The following is a 25,362-nucleotide window of genomic DNA, read 5'->3' as shown; positions in this document are numbered from 1 at the left end:
GGTCAGCCGAATCGGGAAGCCTATTTTGTTTTGTTTCGATTCGAATCGATTCACCCGAAGTGAATCGGTGAACCGATTCAAATTGTGAATCGGGCAGCACTAATGGATGCTCTTTAGTGGCTCAATCAAAGCCCAGACCTGAATCCTTTGGCAAGATCTGAAGACTGCAGGACAAGATTCAGCAGTAATGAATGTACTTCTCGTCACCCTATATGACTATGTTTGCAGAATAATCTTAAAATTGTTAAAACAGTGAACATTTTCCCAGTCTTTGCAGATACCACAGGTTTTTTGGTTTTACTTGTTTTAAGTGATTTTAAGGCTCAGTTACCTTCCTCAGAAGCTCCTTAATCTATGGCTATAGATTTTAAAAAGGATACGATCATGCTACATTTTGCTTGCGTTGTCTTCACTGGCTCATTAGCCAATATCGCATTCAGTTGAAAATTTTATGTTTGACCTTAAAAGCATACCACCATAACTCACTGCCTATTTAGCCTCAATGCTCATTCCAATAACCCATCACGTCTGCTGAGATCCTTCAATGGCCACCATCTATCACATCCAGCTCAGAAGCAAGCCATTATGAAATAATCCATAACTCGGACTTACCTTCTTATATTCGGTCAGGACCATCATTCACTCAATTCAAATGTCATCTCCAGACCTATTTTCATGCTGCCTTTGGGTCGTGAGAGGACTGGTATTTGAGTAGTTTGTGGGCCTAGACTGCAATTGGTAATGGTTTTAAAATTATTTTCTCTGCTAGTAACTCTTTCCTATATCAATTTGTAATTCTTTTCATATTTTTGTTTTAATTATTGTAAACTACATTGATCTATTTAGAAACTGCAGTACATCAAATGAACAAATAAGCAAACATAGCCTGACTAGAATTTGGTGGTATCGAACTGTTTCCATTTTAGAATGACAGACCTGATACTTCCTCAAATAATGTTAAAACTTAATTGAAATTTTTTATGGCTTTCCCCTAACCTGTACATTTGAATATCTTTATTCTTAAGTTCTTTGCACACATCAGTGTGTACAGCAGATTTAGATCCATGATTCAAATTTAGTTAACAGTTTATAAAACTGTCTTCCTGATTTACATGAAATCAAAGCGATGTACAAATACCATTACCATTCACGTCATCCAAGAGTATTTGAATTAGCTCAATTACTTTGACTGGAAATAGGTGGCCTTTAAGTTATGAGCTCATTAAGGCAAGTTTTGGAAACTAAGATAATTTGCATTTGCTAAGAAAAAGGGTGTGAAAACTTATGTTACCAAATTTTTAGAGTTTCATAGTCAATAAATTTTTGCACAAGTCTTTAATTGTTCATTTATGTAGAGTTACCAAATGTCTGGATTTACCGGAACATGTCCACTTTTTAGAGGACTGTCCAGGTGTCCGGACAGATTTTTAAAAACCGCTTGTTGTCTGGGGTTTTGGAAGGCCCCAGCTCTTTTTTTTTTTTTCAAAAATCTTTATTGATTTTATTAAGCATATAAAAAGTGCAACAATTATACATTAAAAAATTCAATAAACAGCACTTACATATTTGCAAATTACTGAACAATCTACCCATCCTCCCCTCCCCCCCCTCACACACACTGCCTGGATGTGCCTCCAAGCATGCATAAATGTGACGTGATCAAATCATGTGCACATGCGTGCGACGTCATAATATCAGCACATGCTCAGAGGCCCTTTAGACGCAACCTCCTTCCCTCCATCCATGTACGTCTACACCAGGGCCCCCTTCATTGTAGCGTCCTCCCGCTTCCCCCTCCCTGGCCTCCCAGTTTCACCTTCAACTAATTAGGGCAGCCTGCAGAGGATCGCCTGTCGGCTGTAGTGATCCTAACAGGCTGTTGTCGGCCTCCACAGCACATTCCCTCTGCTGTAGTCCCGCCCCTACTATAACGTGGCTGCAGCAGCCTGCTAGAATCGGTATAGCTGACCGGCGATCCTCTGCAGGCTGCTTTAAAGGTGAGACCAGGGAGCCGGGAAGTAGGGAGGGAAGAAACAGAAGGCCAAATTTGGCCTATGGGCCTGAGTTTGACACCCCTGCTCTAGAGCCATGGAGAAATTTCATCTCCCTCCATTCCCAGTACATTTACAGCCTGACCACCTCATCCACCCACATTTCTGGAAGGGGATACAAATTAGTTCTAGAGTATAGTTCATAACCTTTTCAGGCCAAAAGTATATCTACATGGACCAAAAATGTAGTATAGAGCAGGCAGTGGAGATATGAAAAAGATTTGTTTTATTACATTTCAAAACAGTTAAAGGCGTATCTTGAGTCAGTTTTCCCTTCTTATTAGCAGTATAAAATTCTGTATTTTGGTAGACCTAAAAAGGAGGCATGTATTGATTTAGACCAGTGTTTCTCTAATTTTTTTTTCTAATGTGACCCCATTTCAGCAGTCAATTTCACATGACCCCCAGATGTTAACCAAAGCAAATACCCAAACACATTAGTTGTGCTCTTTAAAGTTTCATTAACAGGTAAGTATGAAAAGTTTTGCTTTTTTGAAGTAATAAATTTTGGTGAGCTCACCATGCTTGAGACACAGGGCTTGCAGGTTGTGGCAAAGCCTCTCAAGCCCTTCTCACAGGACTGCTACTGAGCCAACATGTTGGCCTGCTTGGATTTAGATGGGGGCTGTAGATAGTGGGGGCGGTATCAGCAATTTTGTACTTAGGGAGATAGATATAGAGAGGAGGGCTGGCATGGTAGCAAGTGGTAGGGAGCATTGTGTGAACTGTCTCTTTCCCTTTATTCTCCCTGTCCACTCTATTCTTCCCTTCAGTCTGCTCTCATGCTGCTCCCTCCTTCTTTTTTCCTTCTACTTCTAAACCTTCTTCCCTACCTTCCCTTTGCATTTACCCAAACTTACCATTTCTCTCTTACTGTTCCACCACAGGCTCCCTCCCCCAACAACTCCAGATCATGATTTCTCTTTTATACTCCCAGGTTCACTCCTTTAGGGCTCATGCACGCCTGTTCAACACTCATTTCTGACAAACTATCTCTCTCTCATCTATCACCACAGGATTGCTTACTCCCATCTCTCCAGCGAGATGGAGAAATTAGGTTCTTCCTGTTAGCCTGTAGACCAGAATGGTCCTTACGAATGGGTTATATACCTCACTGCTACCAACAGGTGGAGACTGAGAACAAACTTATATATCAGGATAGACTCCCCCTTAGCAATCCAGTCTGCTGAATAGCCAAGCAGAACCTAGGAAAAACTGCAACTAAAAAACAGTAAAACATACTCCGAACAAGAGTATAAAAACAACAAACACTTGTAAATAACCATTGGAACATGTGTAGAACTTAACCCTGGAATAGAAAATATCCCCACAGCTCACCAGATAAGCCAGCTGAGTCATAGCCGCTGTTCTTAATTCTTCCCGGCCCTAGAAAAATACTAGAATCCGCAGAAAACACAAAATCTGCACACGAGCAAAACAAAAATCCGCAATCACCACACCAAGACAGATAGGGTGGGGGACTATACCAGTCTACAGGCTAACAGAAAGAAAATTAGCAGGTAAGAACCTAATTTCTCCTTCTGTATCGCCTGATACACCAGTATATTCCTTACGAATGGGAAGTACCAAAGCAGTACCCATCAAGGGTGAGACCCCCAAAGGGCCAATACCAGAACACACTCAACGAATACAGCCTGAACATCCACACGATACCTGAACATCCACACGATAATATCTGACAAAGGAATGCAGAGAAGACCAAACTACAGCCTTGCAAATATCCACTGGAGGCACTAGAGAAGACTCAGCCAAGAAGCTGCCTGACCCCAAGTGGAATGAGCCTTGAGAAATTCTGGAACAGACTTTTTCTTCAGAACATAAGCAGAAGCAACAGTCTCCTTGATCCAACGCACAATAGTAGCTTTAGAAGCATCATCCCCCTTACGAGGACCTGCTAGAAGGACAAAGAGATGATCTGATTTCCTGATCTCCTGGGTCCTCTGCACATAAGAGCGAAGGACCAGACTGACATCCAACTTGCGCAACTGTCTTGGCTCAGAAGAGCCCTCCCGGCTACCCAACACCAGGAGGACCACTGCCTGATTGACATGAAAAGGAGAAACTACCTTTGGCAGAAAAGAAGGAACAGGCCGCAAGACAACCCCCGCTCCCTAGAAAACTCCAGGAAAGGAGCCCTACAAGAGAAAGCCTGCAGCTCAGAAACACGTCTAGCAGAAGTAATGGCCACCAAGAAGATTGCTTTAAGAGTAAGGTCCTTCCAAGAGCAGTCGCCCCACAGTTCAAAAGGTGAGCGCACCAGAACGTACAGAAGCTCGCAATAGGTCATACATGGCATCTGAAAGATAAGAATCATCCAATTCAATCTTTGCCACTTTGCGCTTTAGCAATTCCCAATCCTCAGATTTACTGTCAAGCACATGCTTAGCCCAGCGAAAACACCCAAGCCACCAGCCCACCACACATAGCCGCCTGGACCACCAGAGCTGTCACATCAAACTTTGTTTAAGGAGGGACTCCAACTTATGCTCCTCAGTGTCCTTCAATGCTGCACCGCCCTCAACAGTATGCCTCTTAGAGATGGCTGAGACCACCAGCGACTTCAGAGTGTCCCTATCCCCTTCAGGAATGGGATACAGGCGGGCTACAGAGCATGCAAAACGAAAAGGAGCTTCCGGCACCTGCCACTGTGTGAGCATAATGTACCGAATATCCTGATGCATAGGAAAAGAGAGGGAAGCAGAGCGAATCCCCTTAAGCAAGGGTCCACCGTATGCGGGGGCTCCGACACGGCATCCACTGCCAACGAGGCTCCCCCACCGCTCTGGCCTGCACAACACTTGCACAGGCCGGCCGTGAGTACCTTGCCTCTGGAGCACAATGAGCATTTTTTCCCCTTTAAAACTGCTCATTGTGCTGAAAACCGCCCTAGCTGCAAAAAAGTGCTGGTTAGATGAGAAATACAATTTTAAAAAAGGCAGTTTTAAAGGAAAATGAGCCTCAGGATTTTTTTTTTTTAACTTAGTGAGAACAGACTCCATGTCTCTCAAAGCTGGAAGCCTGATCAACCAGAGGGCCAGGCTGCCGGCTGAGGCACCTCTACAAAATTTGGGGGAGGTGGAGGAAGTGGGGGAAGGGACCACTGAGATCCACCGGGTTTAACACCCCCGAGGTCAGACGGATCACCAAACAGGACCCGTTCAAGCTCCATCTGGCATAAAAGAGGAACCCAGGAGTCCAAAAACAAATTCCAACAGTGCTAAGAGGGGAGTCAAATTAGTCTTACCACCTGCTGCAGAGGGGAGTCAAATTAGTCTTACCACCTGCTGCAGAAGACTGGATTGCTAGGGGGGTACTCTATCCTGAAATACAAGTTTGTTTTCAGTCTCCACCTGCTGGTAGCAGTGAGGTATATAACCCATTCGTAAGGACTATACTGGTCTAACAGGTGATACAGAATTATCCATTTTCTGCCCACTACCCCACCTCCCTAAGTCCACTCATTATCCCCCCCCTCCACCTTTTTCAGGTTCACCACCTCACCTATACGGTTTATCCAGATTCCCAAACCTCAAGGTTCAATTACTCCCTGCCTGTGTCACCCCATCTCTCTCATTTCCAGCCTCACCATCACTCACTTCTTCCCCACAGACTCTTCAACACACCCTTCCCCAGGTTTGTCTCTCATTCTCTCCTTCACTTGTCCTGATCCCAAAATCTCTTCCATCTCTTTCAGTGTGCTCCCTGCCCTTTCAATTCCCTTTTTAAATGGTCATTTTTTACTTGATTGGTGAAGGAAGGAATGGGAGGATAACAAGGATGCCTCAATTTGTAGTTTTAACCTAGTAATTATCAAGGGTAGGGACTCACAGTTTGGGAGTCCCTGATTTAGACTTGTTTGGACTTCTTCAGGGAGTTAGAATGTTCCCCTTTCTTAGGCTAATATTCAATTTAATTTTTATAGGAATTATGAAAATCAGTGTGTTTTTGTCATGTTTTAAATTATATCAATTTATAGGTTAATTTATATTTTAATGTTTAAATAATGCTATTTTAATAAGATTATGTAAATTATAACATTACATTACATTAGTGATTTCTATTCCGCCAATACCTTGCGGTTCAAGGCGGATTACATAAGTTTTCATAGATTACATAAAAGTTTACATAAAAGTTTACAGGAATAGCATTAAGAGATGTCATAAGAGTTACATAAGACTTGCCAAAGAGTTGTCAAGATCTTAAGGTGGTAAGTGTTGGGTGAATGGAGGCATTTTAGCATTAGTTGGGTAGTTAGAAGCATATTAGAGTATATTAAGGGTGTAGAGTGGGTAGGTGGGGTTTAGGTAGGAACTGGTCATATTAGATAGGTTTTATATATTTTTTGAAGAGTAGGGAAATTTTAGTATCTTTCTTGAAGGTTTTGTAGTCTGTGGTCGATGACAACAGAATGGTGATTTGTCTGTCCAGTTTAGCTGCTTTGGTGGCTATTAGGTTGTCATATAGTTTTTTTCGTTTGACATTTTTGGACGGTGGGTGTGTGAAAGTGAGTGGGTTCTCCTGTGCCTGGATGAGGAGGATTGAGTTAGTTGGTTATTCCAGTAGGTTGGGCTTTCTCCGTTAATAGCTTTGAATATAGGCAGTAGAATTTGAAGTGTACTCTTGCTTGTATTGCAAGCCAGTGAGAGTCATGGTATGCTTCTGTGATGTGGTCATATTTTTTCAATGAGTAGATGAGTCTTAGGGCTGTATTTTGTATAGTTTGTAATTGTTTTATCATGGTCGCTGTACATGGAAGGTATAGTATGTTGCAGTATAGTATGTTGCAGTAGTCTATTAGTCCAAGGATAAGGGATTGTACCAAAAGTAGGAATTGTTGCTTGTCGAAGAATTTTCTTAGATTTGTCTTAGACTTCTCATGGTCACAAATGATGCTTTTATTACTTTGTTGATTTGTGGTTGCATGGTACAGCCTCTGTCAATTAGCACTCCCAGAAGTTTTAGTGTGGGTTGAATAGGGTATGAGATCGAGTTTATTACTAGATTTGTTAAGGTAGGAGTTTTATTGTTTTCTAGGAGGATGAAGTTTGTTTTGTCAGGGTTAAGTTTTAATTTGTGCTCTGTCATCCATGTTGCTACTGTTTTGAGTGTTTTGTGTACTGTACTTGTCATGGTGGGTTTTGGGTGATCGAAGGGGAGAAGAATGGTGATGTCATCTGCATAGCTGTATGAGGTTATGCCATGTTTGTCTAGGTAGAAGCTGAGGGAGGCTATGTATATATTGAATCGTGTGGGTGATAGGGGTGATCCCTGGGGAACTCCTCAGGGGTCGAACCAGGGTTCTGATTTTTCTTGCTTTGTTTTAACTCTGTAGGTTCTGGATTGTAGGAAGCCTTTGAACCATGAAAGTACTTTGTCTGAGATTCCAATGGAGTCTAGAGTTTGTATGAGAATATTGTGATCAACCAGGTCGAAGGCTGCAGAAAGGTCTAGTTATATGAGCAGGATTTTCTTGCCTGTACTGAGGTATTGTCTGGCAGTGTCCATTAGTGTTCCTAGTAGGGTCTCCGTGCTGTGGTTGGCTCTGAAGCCAGACTGTGTGGGGTGGAGTAAGTTGTGTTTGTCTAGGTATGAGGTTATGGTTTTGGCTATGAGGCCTTCCATCAGCTTGACGTACAGTGGGATTGACGCTATGGGTCTGTAGTTGGATGGTTGGTCCGTTGTTCCTTTGGGGTCTTTTAATATCGGAGTTATGATGATTTCACTGAGTTCTTGTGGGAAATGACCCTCTGATAGTAAAGATTGTATCCATTGTAGAAGCAGGGAACGAAATAATGTACTTGAGGTTTTCAGTAGGTATGGGGGGCAGTGGTTGAGGTCACAGGCTGCATGGCTGTATTTATTATATAGATTGTTGAAGTCTGACCATTGCATGGGTGAGAAATGGGACCAACTTCTATCTGCTGCGACTGGTTCTTTTTCTGTGGGGGGAAAAGAAGTCTTTATGTGTGAGGGGGTTCCGTTGAACATGGCTCTGATGTTTGTGATCTTGTTTTTGAAGTATGTGGCTAAGAGGGTGGCTGAAGGAGGGGTGGAGTTGCTGATGGCTATGTAGGCTGTGGTGTCTGTGAGAACTTTTAGTAGCTGGAATAGCTTTTTTGTGTCTTGGGGTCCTTCTCCTATTTGTTTTGAGTAATATGTTTTTAGATAAATCTATAATTGAAGAGACTGGGAAAACTAAAAGGAAAGATTCAGTGCAATGTGGGGGCAGTTCAAAGCACAACCCACTCTGCATGCTGCCCATTAATTCCCACACCATGGGGTTCAGACTGTGTGTAACTACACATGTGCTCATAAAAAAGTTCCTGCATGTTTAGAAGCTATTACTGGTGTCTCTTATTGATATGAAATACTGAGGCAGGGTCTGGATGCTAGCTTAGACCTAAAAATAAGAGTGATTTTTCAATAGCACATCTGAGGAAGTCTGAAAGACAAAGTGGTTGGGAGACAAAGGTCTAGAGCCAGTCCTATATACCAGAGTAAGGGCTGGTTGCACTGCTCTTCAGCAGCATATGCATCCATGTGTGCAGCAGTCTGTGTAAGGAAGAGGAAGTCTGTATTGTTCGCATGTGCAACAGCAAGCATTGTGGAAAAAGAGAGAGCAGGAGTGTGCATGTGTGCGAGTAAAGAGAGCTTGCCTGGCTGGTGAGCATGATGCACCTGTTTCCTAAACAATTTTGTTCCTAAATCAAAGTTTCTTGTTTGTACTCACCTAGTGGTTTAGCTTCACATTTAGAACTCTTCATTTCTTTGGGCAATCCTTCCATCTGCTCTTCCTGCTTGTCCTTACATGTTGTGCATACAGGGTCAGTTAACAAGGGTGCCAGGCAAGGTGCATCCGTCACATCACCACTTTGTGTAAGTGAGGCCCTGAAAGCATGCAACAGTTTACAGTTTTTTTTAAACACATATGCCTAGCAAGATCATGAAGAAGAGAGAGAAGAAATAAGGATTTATTGGTAGCCTTCATCAGTCTCATTAAGGATGGAGAAAGGAGATCCTTGGGCCAGCCCAGTGCCAGATCCAACTTAAGGTGTGTATATGACTTGTGCAGCTGCTGATCACCATTCCCCAAAGTATTCCAGAGGAGAAGAGATCTATACTAAGCAATGCACTGCTCTTGCTGTGAGCACAGAGCACTACTGGCACTAAAACCATCTCTGCCAGTAACTCACTGGCAGTGCTGTGTATTGCAATGCAGAGGGTATAGGTGCACTTTGTCATTCCAATCTTCTGCTTCCTAGGTTGGCTGGGAAAGCTGGACAATGCTTACATCTAAGGCCTGAATTCAAGGCTACAAAAAGAGTCCTTGTGATTGGGTTCTAGGCAAACAAAGTCACTACAATGGACTTAGCTGTTGGGATGAAAAGCAAAACCACTTACCAGTAACTGGTGCTCTTCATAGACAGCAGAATAAGGGGGAAATTCATCAATGTGTGCTACTGTTAAGACGGGATATTTTAGCACAGGGTCCTAATGTATACAATGAAGCCTTGTGCTAAAACAGTACAACTTGTGGTAAAATAACTTGTCTTAACAGTAGCACATATTAATGAACTCCCTCCTAAATCAAATTCACACATGTGAGTGATGTTATCCAATGGCATTTATATTGAACTTACACTAGCTGAAGCTAGGAAAGTCTTAGGCTTTTAGGTTATCTGTTGCTCCCTCAGTTATATAATACAGCTTAAAATTAAAAAATAAACAAAAAATTCTTAACTCCCAGGAGAGATGGAGTTGTGTGTGTATGACCAACATCTTGCTGTCCAAAGAGAAAGACGATTACAGATAAATAAATTTATTTCTCTATGGACAAACAGGCTAAATCAGTCCTATATTTGGAAGACTCAGACTAAAGGAAATTTTGATATCCCTTTTAATCCTCTATAGAAAGGTAACCTGCGATGATAGCCATTTGCTGGGAAACAGCTGAACAAAAGTTTGAGTTCAATTTTTAAACAGATCCTTTAGAGCTGTGGTTTCATCAACTCAGTCCCAGAGTACCAACGCTTGCCCAATCGAGTTTCAGGATATCCACAAAGAATATTCAGAAAAGTTGATTTGCATACAATGCACTCTCGTTAGATCAAATTCTTTCATGGCATATTTATTGAGGGATATCCTGAAAACCTGACTGGCAAGGAGGTACTACCAGTATCGCTGAGTGGAGACGTCCTAGACTCGGACTAACAAGGAAGTTGGATCATGATGAGTAAGAAGATCACATGGAAGAAAACAAGAGTACACTGTTTTGCTATAACACTGTTGAGTTGCTGGTTTCCTGGAGGCGTTTTCCGGACCTGCTGAGAGAGAGAAGTTCAGATGCAGTCAGGCCCGAGAGAAACCAAGCTGTCAGGTGTAAACGATTGCAGATTGGAATGAAGAAGAGATCCTTGATTCTGTGTAGCAGATAAAAGAAGATTGGTAGAGGTATTGGTTCCCTTGTGCTGAAAGGAGAACCAATGCTGTACCGAGGCCACTGAGGAGCAATGAGAATCATGGTGGCTGACTCCTGCTTGAGTTTTGAAGAGAGTCTTAAAATGAGAGGAATGGGATGAAACGCATAGGCTTCCAGACGGTGAGGACAGTAAAGTCTGGAGCAGAACTAGGGCAACTGGTGGTTGTGAGGAGATGCAAAACAAGTCCACTTGAGGAGTGCCCCATTGACAAAGATAGGATGGAGAATTCTGCTGAGGTTGCCAAGATTTCTGCTCCCCTTGAATGTAGACAGCTTTGAGGAAAGATTTTGCAAGCACATCGTGATGGCCAGCATTTTACTATTCCAGCTGCTTCAGGATGTGAACATCAATATCATTCCTAAAAACAGATTACCATGGTACATCAGAATATATGTTCGAATCTTTGCACATCCCATAGAAATCTGCCCAATCTATGTAGAATGAGCCGGGCTGGCTGCTAGTACACAGAAACTTTGCTCAGAAAGTGTTGGATTTCTGCATTCCCGGATTGCAGGTTGGATTGAACACCTGTGTATGGAATCCAGGAAGGGACGTAACAGAGTACCACTTAAATCCACTAAAAGACTTGGACATCAAAGGAAAAATCATTGTGTGAAAAGTCAAAAGACTAAAAGGTTTGGGAAGGTCAAGCAGATTATAAACCAAAAAAAAAGCTTGACAATCCGGGCTGGAGATAGGCCTTAAGAGGGCCCAAAAATAAAACTCAATAAAAAAAAAAAAAGAAAAAGAAAAACAATGAAACCGAGTTAATGGAAGGCACAAAAGTATAATAAAAAACAAACACAGAAAAGATACGCAGAAAAAGTACATTTAAAAAAGACTCATAGTACATGCACCCGAAGGAAAACGGACTACTTGACATGAAAAGACAAAACCACCTTCGGCAGAAAGGGGGAATTGACCACAGCATGACCCACACCACTAGAAAACTCCCAGGAATGAAGACCTACAGTTGGAAAAGCATCTCAAAGAAGTAATGGCCACCAGGAACACCACTTTAAAGAGTAAAGGTCTTTCAACATGCAAGAGCCAAGAGGCTCGAAAAGAGATGAATGAGCACGGAAAGAACCAGATTTGAGATCCCAAGCTGGCACCCAAAGCATGACGAGGTGACCAAAGCAATTTCACCAATCTCAGAAGCGAATCGCTTCCAGAGAAGAGGCCAACCGCCAACTATGCACAGGCCGCAAAAAGATGACATAAGCCGCAATCTGCACCCTAAGGGAGGACCAGGCAAGGCTCCACTCCAGGCCATCCTGCAAAAACTACATGATGTGAGGCAAAGACGCGTTGAAGGGGAACCATGCCACGAATGGAACACCACTCTCTAAAAGACCACCAGATGCGCACATACACCTGAGAGGTTTGGAAAGTCTCTGGAAACCAAGAGGGTGGAAATCATCTTATCCAAATAATCTTTCTTACTTAGGCGTTCCCTTTCAAGAGCCATGCAAGTAAGACAAAAGGGACCCTGATCAAACATGAGAATGGGACAAGTCAGAAGGTCAGGAGAGAGGAGCGGTGGAAGAGGATCTGTCAACAGAAAACTAACCAAATCTGCATACCAGGGGTGCCTGGGCCAGTCTGGAGCCACCAGGATCAAGTGGCCTGCATGCTGAGAAATTCAAAGAACAACTCAGCCCACCATTGGCCTCAGAGAAAAGAAATACAGCAGGCCGTCTGTCGGCCAAGCCTGCACCAGAGCAACCAAGCCTTTGGCCCTGGTAATCCCTGCGCTGACTGAAGAACCTCGGTGCTTTGACACTGACATTTGTGACCATGAGGTTCATGACCGGCTGGCCCTAGATCTGAACAATCCTTGAAGACTTCTAGCCCAAGACACCACTTTCCGGGATCTAGCACATGATGACTGAGGAAGTCTACCTGAACATTGTCCATTCCCGTTATGTGGAAAGCAGAGATGTCCAGAAGATGAGTCTCTGCCCATTACATGAGAAGAGATGACTCTTGGTTATCCCCCCTGACGATTGACGTAAGCCACCACCATGACATTGTCCAAGAGAACCTGACAGAATTGCCCTCCAGCAACATCTGGAAAGCCACCAACGCCAAACGAAAGGCCCTGGTCTCCAGAATAATGATCGACCAGGACACTTCCACTGGAGACAAACCTGCCCTGAGCTAAGCAATAGAGATATTGAGCTCCCCAACTGAGGAGACTGGCGTCCATAAGAAGCACGGTCCAATGGAGATAATCTAGACTCACACCCTGAAACAGATTGGAAGACTGTAGTCACCAGTGCAGGCTGCAATGAACTAGCCCCCTTAGAGGGACTGAAGAGTCCAGATCTTGGAACTGCGGAGACCACCACCGAAGGAAAACATACTGAAGGGACACTTGTGAGCCCAATCCCACCTGACCACTTCTAGGGAGGCCACCATCGACCCCCAAGACCTGCAGAAAATCCCGCACCCACAGACAATAACAATTCATCAGGAAGGGAATCTGTGACTGCAATTTGAACACCTGGGCCTTGGGAAGGAAGGCTCTCTCCAGGCTGGTGTCAAAGAGAACTCCGAGATACTCCAAGCGCTGAGACAGAATCAACCGGCTTTTCGACAGGTTGATCACCCAGCCCAGTGACTGCAGGAACTCCACAACCCAAGTCGTGACCTGGGAGCTCTCTTGAAAAGACTCAAATCAACCAGTCATTCAGATAGGAATGAACCAGAATGCCCTCCTTGCACTGGGCCGCCACCACCACTGCTACTATAATCTTGGTGAAAGTCCACGGCACCGTGGCCAGACCAAACGGAAGTGCACAAAACTGATAGTGCTTTCCCAAAATAGCAAAGCGAAGGAATCTCTGATTGGAGGCCTGAATCGGAAAATGCAGATAGGCCTCTAGTCAGATCAAGACAAGTCAGAAATTCCCTAGGCTGAATGGAAAGAATCACAGATTTCAGGCTTTCCATGCAAAACGACGGAACCCGAAGCGCCTTTTTGACACCTTTCAGATCCCAGATGGACCGAAAAGACCCCTCTTTCTTAAGCACCACGAAGTAACTGGATAACCTGCCAGTGCAAACCTCCTGAGGCAGCACTGGGACTACCACTTTGAAGTCCAGCAACCTTTACAACATCTGATGAAATGCCTGCTTCTTACAAGTTGCCTGACAAGAAAAGAGGAAATGATCTGGCAAGGGCTGGAAAAATTCAAGAGCACAGCTGTCCCAAATCACCTCTAGGACCCACTGATATACTATGATCTTGGTCCACCCCCCAGTAAAACTCCCACAACCTAGCTCCCAACAGAACCGGGGGAAGAACCTGCAACGAGTCATTGGCCAGACGAATGGAAGAGCAACCTCCGGTGGAGTCACAAACCCCCTCCCCCCAATGGGCTCCCCGAAAGGACTGCATGTGCTGAAAGAAACGTCCTATGGAAGGAAAAGAGGCCGCACCTCAGGCAGGGCGGTACCAATGAAAATTACACAAATGCCCATGGGCGACGCCACCCCATGACATCTGGCGAGGATGGTTCTCTGGAAGCTGTGGTACATTAGTCACTCAAAGCCTGAACAAGCTTATCCAACTCCTCCCCAAAAAGGAAGGAGCCCTGAAAAGGAAAAGATACATCCACCAACCAACCCCGAAGCCACAGGGTACGGCGAGTTGCCATGGATTTGGAAGATGCTCGCAACAGATCATACATACATGACAGATAAGAAGCGCCAAGCTCAATTTTAGCCACCTCTTAATCCACCAAGTCAAGGACCAGTCAAGGACCCGCTCACACCATCAGAAACCAGCCCGGGCCAGACTGGACAGCTAAGGCAGCCACGTCAAAACTCTGTTTAAGAAGAGACTCCATCTTGCTATCCTGGGAGTCTCTCAAGGACGAACCGCCTTCAACTGGAACCATATGTCTATGTGCGATAGACCACCGCATCAACCACAGGAGACTTAAAGGTATCCCTATCCCCAAAGATGGGGTAGAGCCTGGTCAAGGACTTTGCCAAGCGGAAAGGTGCGTCCGGAGTCTTCCACTGTGTGCACCATATCCCGAATATCCTGATGTATAGGAAAAGAATGGGAGGCTGACTGGATCCCCCGAAGCAGGAGGTCCACAGCTTCCTCCTTAAAGTGCAAAACCATAGAAACCTGAAGAATAAGCTCCTGCAGCTCTTCTCCAGTGAAAAATGTGCACAAGCAAAGCATCCTCGCCTACCAGCATCTTAGAAAAACAATTGTCCTCAACATCATCACACACACAAACACTGCCCCACACCCCCCACTCGAGATGATCTTGTGGATCAACCAAAAGGTCCACGTCCTCATCAGGAGAAACCATGTCCACAAATAAAAAATCCTTGTTCAAAGAAATCCGTGGCCGCTTGGACGAAGATGGGAGGGACTGGACAGGAGCAGACGCCGAGGGGGGGGGGCTGAAAGGGGACAGACATTGAAGGCAAAGGCAACCCCCCCAAAAAAACCAGAGACCCCCCAGGGAAGAAGCAGGACCCCCCAGTCGCCTGCAAGTAAGCCTTGTACATGGCTAAAACAAAATTGGCGGCAAAACCCCCTGCCGGCAAAAAAGAACTCACTGCATTAGCAGAAGAAACATTTAGGACCTGTTCCTGTCTCTCTACATCAGGAGGGAGGGCACCTGAGACCACAGGCAAAATAGCGGCGCTTCCCGTCTAAACCAATAAAAAGCCTGCCAAAAAAAAAAAATCACCCCGAGACCTGTAGCAGCAAAGAGGCCTAAATAGACCCAGCCACTAAAGCAGGCAGCAGCTGCTGTAGTGGTAAGGGAATCCCCAGCACTATCGGTGGTAAGGTAAACCTTATTTCCCTGACCGTCGGTGGATGGGGAAAACCTTGTGTGGGCGGCAGGAGAAGCCCGGGCTTCCCCACTGCCTACAGCCGACAAGCAGTGAACATGCGAAGAGGAACACTGCTCGCCAGCACCCAAAGCCGACAAGGATTCCCCTTCACAGCGGCCGGAATACTTCATGCATACGCCGGCCGCATCCACCGCTCGTTGGGAACAGAATGAGCATTTTCTGCTTCTTTAAAGTGCTTATTGCGAACCACTAAAAGGGAAAGTAAAAGCCACCGTTAACAATTAAAGTCACTTAAAGTTAATATAAAGCTTTCTTTCAGACCAGCACTGTCTCAGGATATTTGGAAGGGTGGGTTAAATACAACTCTTAAAGCTATATGCCTTGCCTGAACTGTGGCAAGGTTTAGAGCTGAGGACCCTCTAAAACAAAAAATTTGGGGGAGGTGGGGAAAAATGGGGGGAGGGACTCGACCATTCGAGTGAGGCACCCCCAAACTCTATTCAGCAGCCACAAACAGGGGCAAGAAGGCCACTAATCAAATCCAACAGGCCGTAAACTAAACAAGGGAAAGACTGCACAGGCTTACCACCTCCACCTGCTGGAGACTGAGAACAGACTGATTGTAGATGAACTGCACAGCCCACTTGTACTACAGCCAAAAGTCAATGTATCTCAGTCTCCACCTGCTGACAGAGGAACGTAAACCCATCTGTTCTGTGCCGGTCTGGAGGGATGATAAAGAATCTGAACATATGCAATCAATGTGAATGAAGGCTCGTGGCATCAGATCCTAATCCTGGTTCCAAATGAGCTAGAAGTCCAAGCAAGAGGAAATTACTGTTAAAGTGAAAGCCTTTCCTCTGATAAGGAAATATCCTCCCTCTCTCCTCAGCAATAACAAAACAACTTTAGATGAAGAAGAGAGGTTATACTCCCCCCCACACCTCTCCTCAAATACGGAGAAACCTCAACTCCTATGCTTACTTTTGGTAGGTCTGGCTGAATGGTACACTCCCTGCCAGCTCTGATTTAGTACATGGGCCACAATTCACAGTTCCATTGTGCTGCTGATGGCATGTCTCACACATCGTGTAATTCTGGTACCACTGGCATGTTGGCGGCAGCTGTGCTGGCCGGTAGCCACAACCTCTGCATACCCGGCAATTCTAAAATGAGAGAGATTAGGACAGTTAATGGATTGTTATACTTTACCTCTCCAGAAAACCCCTGGAACCCTACCCTCCATAATCTCCACTCAATTGTTCTCTGGATCCCACCTTGGAAAAGTTTTTCCCAACAAATGCTTATGCACAGGAAAACAATCTGACTTTCCACCCTGGTCATAAGTAAATGTCTGTGTTCAGCTTAATGATAACTGAAGGACGAGAAGTAATCTGCTGAATTTTTTTTCATGTTTCCTTGCCTCCTCTATTATGGAACTCTTTACTAACTAAAATTGACCAACCAATACAGCAGAACAAATCAGTAAAACAACAATTATATACATCTGTTTAAGAAACAATCATTTTTTATTTATCCATTTTATCACCATGCTTACTCCCTCCCACACCTCAAATATATTCCCAAATAGACCAATGTACAAGGACTAGCTGGATGGTAACTCCAGTTTACTGATAACCAACATCTCAGGGCAGAATATAGAGATTAGGTTCTTACCTTGCAAATATCTTTCTAGTAGATAAGTGTGTCATTCTGACGGATGGGTAATATCCCAGTGCTCACAAGCCATGCAGAAGGAATCCATTCCAGCTTTTGAAGCCCTCCTACTTCATTAGAAGGCTCTGCTGCTCCCTTCAGTTTGTTCTAAAGCAGGCAATAGCCTCTTCTAGAAACACCTGTGAAGGAGGGATACAGGGAAACTCCCCAAACAATTCTGTCCAGCTCTGAAACATAATGGACATAATAAACGCTGCCATTAACAATTAAAATATGAAAATAAATAATACCCCAGAATAAATAATACCCCAAAACACTACAGAAAGGTCTATTTTGTATACCCTTAAGGTCTGACTGGCAACCAAATATCAGATTGGACTCAAACTTTCCAATTGAGATATTAGGCAGGCCCAGGACACAAATGGCAGGGCTGGGCTCCAGAATGACACACCTATCTACTTGAAAAGATATTAGCAAGGGAAGAACCTAATCTCTTTTTCTAGTGCAATAGATGTGTCATTCTGGACAGATGGGGTGTACAAAAGCAGTCCTAAAAATCTAGGGTGAGACATTGCACCAGCCCTTAACACCGAGTACCCAAAAGTGGAGTCCTCCTTTGCTGCTACATCTACTCTATAAAACTTGGAAAATAAGTGGACCAAGTCGCTGCCCTACAAATCTCTTCGGTGGATACCACCCAAGCTTCTGCCCACAAAGAAGCCACACTTCTAGTCACCACAAACAATATATGCTGAAGAAATGGCCCTACAGACTCATTTGGAAATCATGGCCTTGGAAGTTGGTGCACCATGCTTAGCTGGATTTATCAGCACGAAGAGCTGGAACTCATTGGTGATCTCAAGATACTGAACAAGCACTCTTCTAACATCCAACTTCTTCAAAATCCAGTCCTTCTTCTTGGAACCTGTGGACTGGAACACCAGCAATCTGACTTCCTGATAGACATGGAACACTGAAACAACATTCAGCAAAAAAGATGGGACAGTGCGTAAAGAAACTCCAGCTTCAGTGAATTTAAGGAAAGGCTCTCTGAAAGGGTCTGTAGCTCCGAGACCCTTCTCGCTGAGGTAATGGCCACAAGAAAAACAGAAACTCTATAAGCATCGGGAGCAGTGCGGAGCATTCAGTGCAGCTCCCTGCGCTAATAACCACTATTGTGATTTAGTAAAAGGGGGGAGGGTAAAACAGGCCTATGGACCTCCAGGCTCTTGGGGCACACACAGACAATCATTTGGAAAAACTTGGTGGCTCTGAGCAATTGGATCAGGGTGTGGTTTCCTCTTAACACAAAGCACTTTACCAAATTATATCCCCTCCAGAAGGACTTTAATCATCTTCTGAGTCACTGAAAGCTTGAATTAGGTTTGGGAGTTCAATGTTCTTAACCATCAAGACCCTTCTTAAGTAAATCATAAGAACATAAGAATAACCATACTGGGTCAAACCAATGATCCACCTTATCGAGCTGTTTGTACTGTGCTGCCAATATAAGCGCATGGTGGCAAGTTCATGAACTTGTCAGACCTCATATTTAGAGCCATACATGGCACACACCTATATGAAAGTCAATCTAATATAATAAAATGCTAGGCCGCGCATGCGCACTCCCATCTGCGTGCGTCCGTTTTCCGTGAGATGTAGGGCACCTTAGGTAGGAGTGCGCATGCGCGCTTACGTCACCAGCCGCCGATGCCTCCACAAGCCGAGACCGCAGCCAGCCGCCGATCTCCGTTCCTCCAGCGGGTGAGCGGGCAGGCGAGGGGGTGTCTCGGAGGAGAGGGATCGCGGCCGCTCAGCGCCCCCACCGAGGAGCCCAGCAACTTTCCGCCCCAGCTCGGGACCCGAGTCCTTTGCCGCCCACCCCTTCCCTTCCCGCGGATCCAACTACCTTGGCAATTCAAGCAGCATGTGCAGCAGTCTTCACACGCTGCTTCGGGCCCTTCTACTGCCCTGATTTGCTCTGCCGCGTCTCTGATGATGTCATCAGTGACATGACAGAGTAAATCAGGCCAGTAGAAGGACCCGAAGCAGCGTGTGAAGACTGCTGCACACGCTGGAATTGCCAGGTTTGTAGTCTGTACCACGGGAAGGGAAAGGGGGGTAGAGGAAACGCTAATGCTGCTGCAGTGAACTGGTGTGGGGGAGGGAAATGGAGGGGGAGGGAATGCTGCTTTGGACAGACAGACAGAGGGAGGAAGGGAGACAGAAAGAAAAGAAGAAAGACGCAGGGGCAGGGAGATGCACAGAAAGACAGAAAGACAAAGGGGGCCAGGGACAGAGACAGAAAGAAAGAAAGACAGCGGTAGTCGCGTCAGGAGGGGTGCGGGATACGGCAGAGGGAACTTTTCCAATGGGTGCAACTGGGCGGCTGTCGGGAACCTCTGATCAGGGGCAGAGCAAGGTAAGTGTATCGTAGGGATAAGGAGGAGAGGGGGAGAAAAAGGAAGGGACGCCTACTGCTGGACAGGGGGAGAAGGAAAGAGGTGCTGATGGACAGGGGGGGTGAAGAAAAAGGAACGGAGACCTAATATTGGACAGGGGGGAGAAGGAAAGAGGTGCTGCTGGACAGGGGGGAGGTAAAACAAAGGGAGAAGGGCTGCTGCTGCTGCATAAGGAGAGCAGTGAAGGGGTGGTGGTGGACACAGGGGAGGTAAAAGGAAGGGAGAATGGACAGGGGGAGCAGGCAAGGGGTGGTGATGGACAGCCAAGGAAAAAGAAAGACAGAAAGAAAGAAAGCGGCTAAGGAGAGAGAGAGAAAGAAATAAAGACAGACACACACACATATATTCTAGCACCCGTTAATGTAACGGGCTATAAGACTAGTTTAGAATAATACATAGGGCTTACTGCTCTCAAACACAAGCAGTTCAGGAAGGGATCATCCAGTCCTCAGTATGCCTCAACCTATCAACAAACTGACTTCTTTCATGCTCCCTGGGATTGCTAATTTTGGGTAACCATTTTTTTTTTTTAACTATCTGGTGAAAGTATTGGGTCAGAGAATTTGAGGAGACCCCATGGTAACATTGTTCCAAAAGATGAACTTAGAGGGATACATGGGAGGAGTCCCTGATAATTTGTACATAAAGTGGTCTTGATGGGGAAAAATATACGCGTCTTATGCCACCGGATCGGTAATGTTTCTTCATTGCACTGGAGAAATAGACTGCATTCACTTATGTTGCTGAAGCTGCGCCACCCCAAACACACACTTAGAAGAAAGAAAGGTTTCCTGCAAGTTTGAATGCATTAAATGCACCCACTTCCTTCAACAGCTTGTAGCCTCACCTTAAATGAGTGGGACCTGAAGCCCATGTATCAAACCTAGGACCAAAATAACTCTGTGAAAGGGTAGGTTAGGGCAGGTATTGAGGGGAAAGACATGGTTGGGGGATAGGCGTTCTTCAAGTTAGGGAAGACTCAGCCATCTTGGAGCTTGGTAGCACTGTGGATATGGGAGTATAGGCCACAGTGGTGACTGGTTGTTGTTTACTAGAAATGGCTTTGTGGTAGTACTAGGGAGATGAGAGTTCAGTAGGATTGAGGGAGAGTTACGAGTTAAGAGAAAGATAAACCGTATATTAAAACTTGTTCTCGTTTGTTGATCGTAATGTTAGGCGGCCCGCTAGGAAATCCAGAAAATACTCAATCAGAGGACAGAGAAACTCGATTGTAGCCATCCCTGAAAATCTCCAAGATCCAGCAATCAGAGGTAATGGCCTGCCATTCCACCAGAAAAGCCAACAACTACCCCCTATGCACAGGGGGGCGGGGGGAGGAACGGCACACTGGCCTGGTGTCAGAACTGCTTCTTTGCAGGAGACACCGTACGACTCCTTGTGGACAGTTGACGTCGAGAACCACCGAATCACGATCTGGCAGACGAAGATGATCGCTGGCTCGCAGACGGGCCCAAGTACAGACGGGACCACCTGAAGGGATGAAAATTAGAACACTCCAAACCTCTGGAAGGTCGGGATCCATTCACAGGCAGCAACTTAGGCTTGAGATCCTGCACACTAGCACAAGGTTATCCAGAACCTGGCCGAACAGCAGCTGTCCCTTAAAGGGCAACCGTCTCAAGGTCGCTTTAGAAGAAGAATCGCCAGACCACTGCCAGATCCAGAGCATCTAGTGAGCCAAAACAGAATAGGCAGAAAGCTTAGCAAAGACTTTCAAAATGTCATACAAGGCATCAGCCATATAATCCACTTCCGAGATTATAAAATACAAGTCACAAAGCACCACAGTATTAGGAACATGGCGCAGTTTGGAATGGTATGCCCTTGCCACGAAAGAAGAGGCTGCCACCACCTTAACACCAGCAGCCGCAGAATCAAACAGACGCTTGATGACAAAATCCCCCATCACTAGGGAGAGAAGTGCACTTGGTGACCTATGCCACCAAGGAATCCACCTTCAGGGAAGCAAAGCACTTGTTAAAGGCATCCGCCATGGGATAACAAGGTGTGAACACATTTCAAGGGATCCTCAGGAGTTTCCCAAATGTCCATAAGATTCCAAACAAGGTCATGATGATCAGGAAAAGAGGTGGATTGTAGCCTCTAGTCACTCATGAGGGAACATTCTGCACTGACAGGCTCCTCAGACTGTAGCTTTAATTCCTGGAGAAATTCAGAGATCTTATCCACAAGATGCGCGTGCTTGAAAAATCTGTACACAGTGGGATTCTCCTCCAAATCAGGGGCTCCACACCTCTCCAGATCCTGGAAACCTGCCACATCTGCATCGCTGAAGTGCTCCCCTGCAAAAGCAGAATCATGAAAAGCATATCAGGCGCAACTGTGGGCACTACAGGCTTACGTGCCGACATCCCCGAGGGGAGGCAGGAGAAAAGACACAGATTCACCAGAGCAGGGGGTCCCCTTTACCGGCACGGAGTCTGGTGGAAAGGAAACAGGCAGAGACTTTCTAACCAAGTATGCCTGATAAAGCATATTAAAATCCAGGGAAAACCTATCCTTCTGCAGTGGGAGCCAACCCCTGCGCACGTAGGTTTGAACTGTTTGGAGGATTTACGGGATTTATTTCCTGCGACGCGCTTGTGTTTTACAGAAACATTGCCTTATACTCCCCAGGACCCCCAATGCCATTTTTGCGGGAGTCAGGACAGAAAGCACTAGAAGACCCTCCTTGGAGGTCAAAGGCACCCAATCCAGACAAGCCTTCGCAACTCTTGCAGGCCGCAACGCATGTGGAACATAGCTATCCACAGAAAATGAGGCTTGAATTCATGACATCCTGCCCTGGGGAGGTAATCTATGTGGGTTTCTTTCAAAAATGAAGCTGGCAAGTATAATAAATAACTTTAAGATTAAATCTGGAAAAATCCAATATGGCTACCAAGGTCTAGTTTGACCAAAAATAGCCCAGTAAAACCACAGAGAACCCTCAAAAACTGCAATTTTAGTTTGTTTGGGGGTTTTTTTGGGGGGGGTTGGGGGGTATAGGGCATGCAGGGAAACCACATAAAACTCCCTTTTTAAAGACCACCGCAAAATCTCTGATTCAAGCTGTTAGCTTGTACTCACAGACAAAGCTGAAACAGCTCACATGGAGATACTCTGACTGCCTCACCGGCCTGATGTCCACGGTTGGTCGCCTCCACCACCCTCGAGCACATCTCACAGCACACCTGGAGGAACACAGTCTGGCCTCAATCCCGGGCGCACCTCCACAGAACCACGCAGCCTGTGCTCGACCCACTAGTGTAGTATTTCTCAACTTCTTCAAGCAAGTACCCCCTAACAAATATCAACCGAGTACCCCACCCAAGCTCTGCCCCAGACCTCACCAGCATAATAGTACTAATTGTAATGCAATTTCTTCCATCCATTTTTCATATACAGCACACACAATATAATCTTAATACATAATGGTAACCATAAAATTAATAACACAGAAAGCACACTGTATGCAGAGAAAATGTTAATGATCATTTATATTTGGCTTGGGTTTTTTTCAAAGCGGTCTAGGCAGATGACTTTAAAATATGCAGTAACAACTATATAGAAAAATAGACAAATATAGTGCAAAATATAGACAGCAGATATAAATTCTCAAAACTGCACATTTCGGTCACTAAATTGAAAATAAAATCATTTTTCCTACCTTTGCTGTCTGGTGATTTAATGAGTCTCTAGTTGCACTTCCTTCTGACTGTGCATCCAATATTTCTTTCTTTCAGTCTCCTGCATGCTTTCTCTCCTCTGGGCCTCGTTCCCTTCCCCAACCAACATCTCTCTCCAACCCTCCATGAGTCCAACTTTTCTTCCTCTGTCCTCCACCCCTAATGGCAACATTTCTCCCTCTCTCATTCCCCAGATCATGTGCATTTTTTACAACTGCCCACCAGCCCCATGCCCATTTCTCCTTCTATCACCCCTCCCCAGCAACATGCTACATCTCTCCCTCCATCACTATATCCAACATTCTTTCCCCTTGCATCCCCTTCAATCTGTCCCTCTTATTCCCTCTGCACCACCATATCCAACATTTTTCCTTCTCATCCTTCTATTCCCCATACATCTCTACCTCACTCCTCTCTCTCTCTGCCCAATTTTCCTTTCTTCCTTTACCCATGTGCACCCATCTCTATCCTTCTCACTCACACAATCATGCCCAACAATTCTCCCTTTCTATTCCCTCCCTATGTCCCAAGTTCGTGACCCCCTCACTGCCTTCCAGCCTTTGTCCCAAAATCGTACCCCTCTCATTTCTCAACACGCTCCTACCACGCCTCCCCCCCCCTCCTCCCAGATCATGTCCTCTCTCTCCCTACTTCCTCACTCCAGGTCAGCACTCGCTTCCTTCAGGGCCGTTCAGCTGGGCTGCTCCTTCCTACCTTCAGCGGCACTTGTTGCAGGGACGTGAGAAGCTGCTGCACATAGCATGACCCAGAAGCCTTCTCTCCGACGTCAGCTCCAGACCCCCAAACAAGATCCAGAGCATTCTGCAGTCTGAGACAGGGTGACCCCTCAAATGCATGGACATTGGCGTGCAGACAATTCCACCCTAACACTGGCGCACAGGACAAATGCGCACCACCCTATTGCTTACCTTTTGCCTTCCCGTTTGCACTATGAGGGGGAAGGGGTTTATACACTCCTGTTCTCTGCAGCACCAACGCCGTAGAAGTAAGTTTTTAAGAAGTAAGGCTTGCCGACGGCGTTCAGCAGACCACGACCGCGGCCATCTTGGATCACCTCGGCTCTGCTGATCCAATTTGGTATATTTTCCACTCTGGCTACATATGCAGACAAGAAAGCCTGCAAATGAGTTTCTACTCACCAAAAGAGGAGTTGTGCTTCTAGGCACAACAGGCACTTCTGTTGCCTCCTTCCCTGTTGACATAGGCCACCAGTCCGCACTGTCAGAGACTTCTCTAGTGCCTGAAGCGCTAGTCGAATGTCTCCGAGTTCCAGGCGATTTATGGACTTCCGTTGAGCTAGTGTCTAATGACCCTGAAATGGGTGCCCATTGCAATGACCTCTGCAACCATAAAGGCTGGCAGCAGTTGATAGTATCTCCCAGAAAGAAATGCAAAGAAGCATACCCCTGATTTGCTGACGTGAGTACGTCTGAAGAGACCAGGGAGAAAGAAGGGAAATCTGGAGGGGTCCCCTGTGCGCTCTTTCTCAAGGAATCCCTCTATGGCTGCCACTATCGATCCTAGGACCTACAGATAGTGCCCACACTGTTGGAGTTGGCCTCTAAAGCAGGTCCGAAATCTGCTTCTGGAGCTTCAGTCTGTGTGGCTCTGGAAGAAAAACCTGATCCAAGGCCATGTCAAACAAAACTTCCAGGTACTCCAATTACTGGGTCATTTCCAGCTGACTCCTCTTAAAGTTGACAATCCATCCCAAGTCCTGGAGGCGTTGCACCACTGCAATTAGCCTTCCTCCTTGGACAGAGCTCTGATGAGCCAGTTGCCCAAATATGGGTGCACTTGGACCCTAGTCTTGCAGAAGTGTACTGCCGCCACCACAACCATCACCTTGGTAAAGGTGTGAGGTGCCACCTAGGCCGAAGGGGAGCACCAAGAACTGAAGTACTGCTCCAGCATATGAAATCACAAGTACTTCCTGTGGGCCGGAAAAATCAGAATGTGGCGCTAGGCCTCTGTCAAATCGAGAGGGGCGAAAAATTCCCCCAGTGCTATTGCAGCTATGACCAACCGTCTCCATGCGGTAATGCAGCACTTTCAGGGCTGCATTGACAGTCTTGAGGTCCAGAATTGGCTTCAGTCCTCTAAGGAT

General features: G+C 45.6%; 1 protein-coding gene across 1 annotated transcript in view; it reads right to left on the bottom strand.

Annotated features, from left to right (window-relative positions):
• LOC117357250 (histone-lysine N-methyltransferase 2D-like) overlaps positions 1 to 25,362 on the bottom strand; it is a 468,534-nt gene that overhangs the window by 393,932 nt on the left and 49,240 nt on the right. Inside the window, 2 exon segments of the mRNA XM_033937621.1 lie at positions 8,803 to 8,960; positions 16,370 to 16,551. Of these exon segments, the coding sequence (XP_033793512.1) occupies positions 8,803 to 8,960; positions 16,370 to 16,551 (340 nt within the window).

This window comes from Geotrypetes seraphini, chromosome 3 (assembly GCF_902459505.1).
Source record: "Geotrypetes seraphini chromosome 3, aGeoSer1.1, whole genome shotgun sequence".
NCBI classification, from domain to species: Eukaryota; Metazoa; Chordata; class Amphibia; order Gymnophiona; family Dermophiidae; genus Geotrypetes; species Geotrypetes seraphini.
The sequence above is the reverse complement of the archived record's forward strand: the minus strand, read 5'-3'. Positions and strand labels throughout refer to the sequence as shown.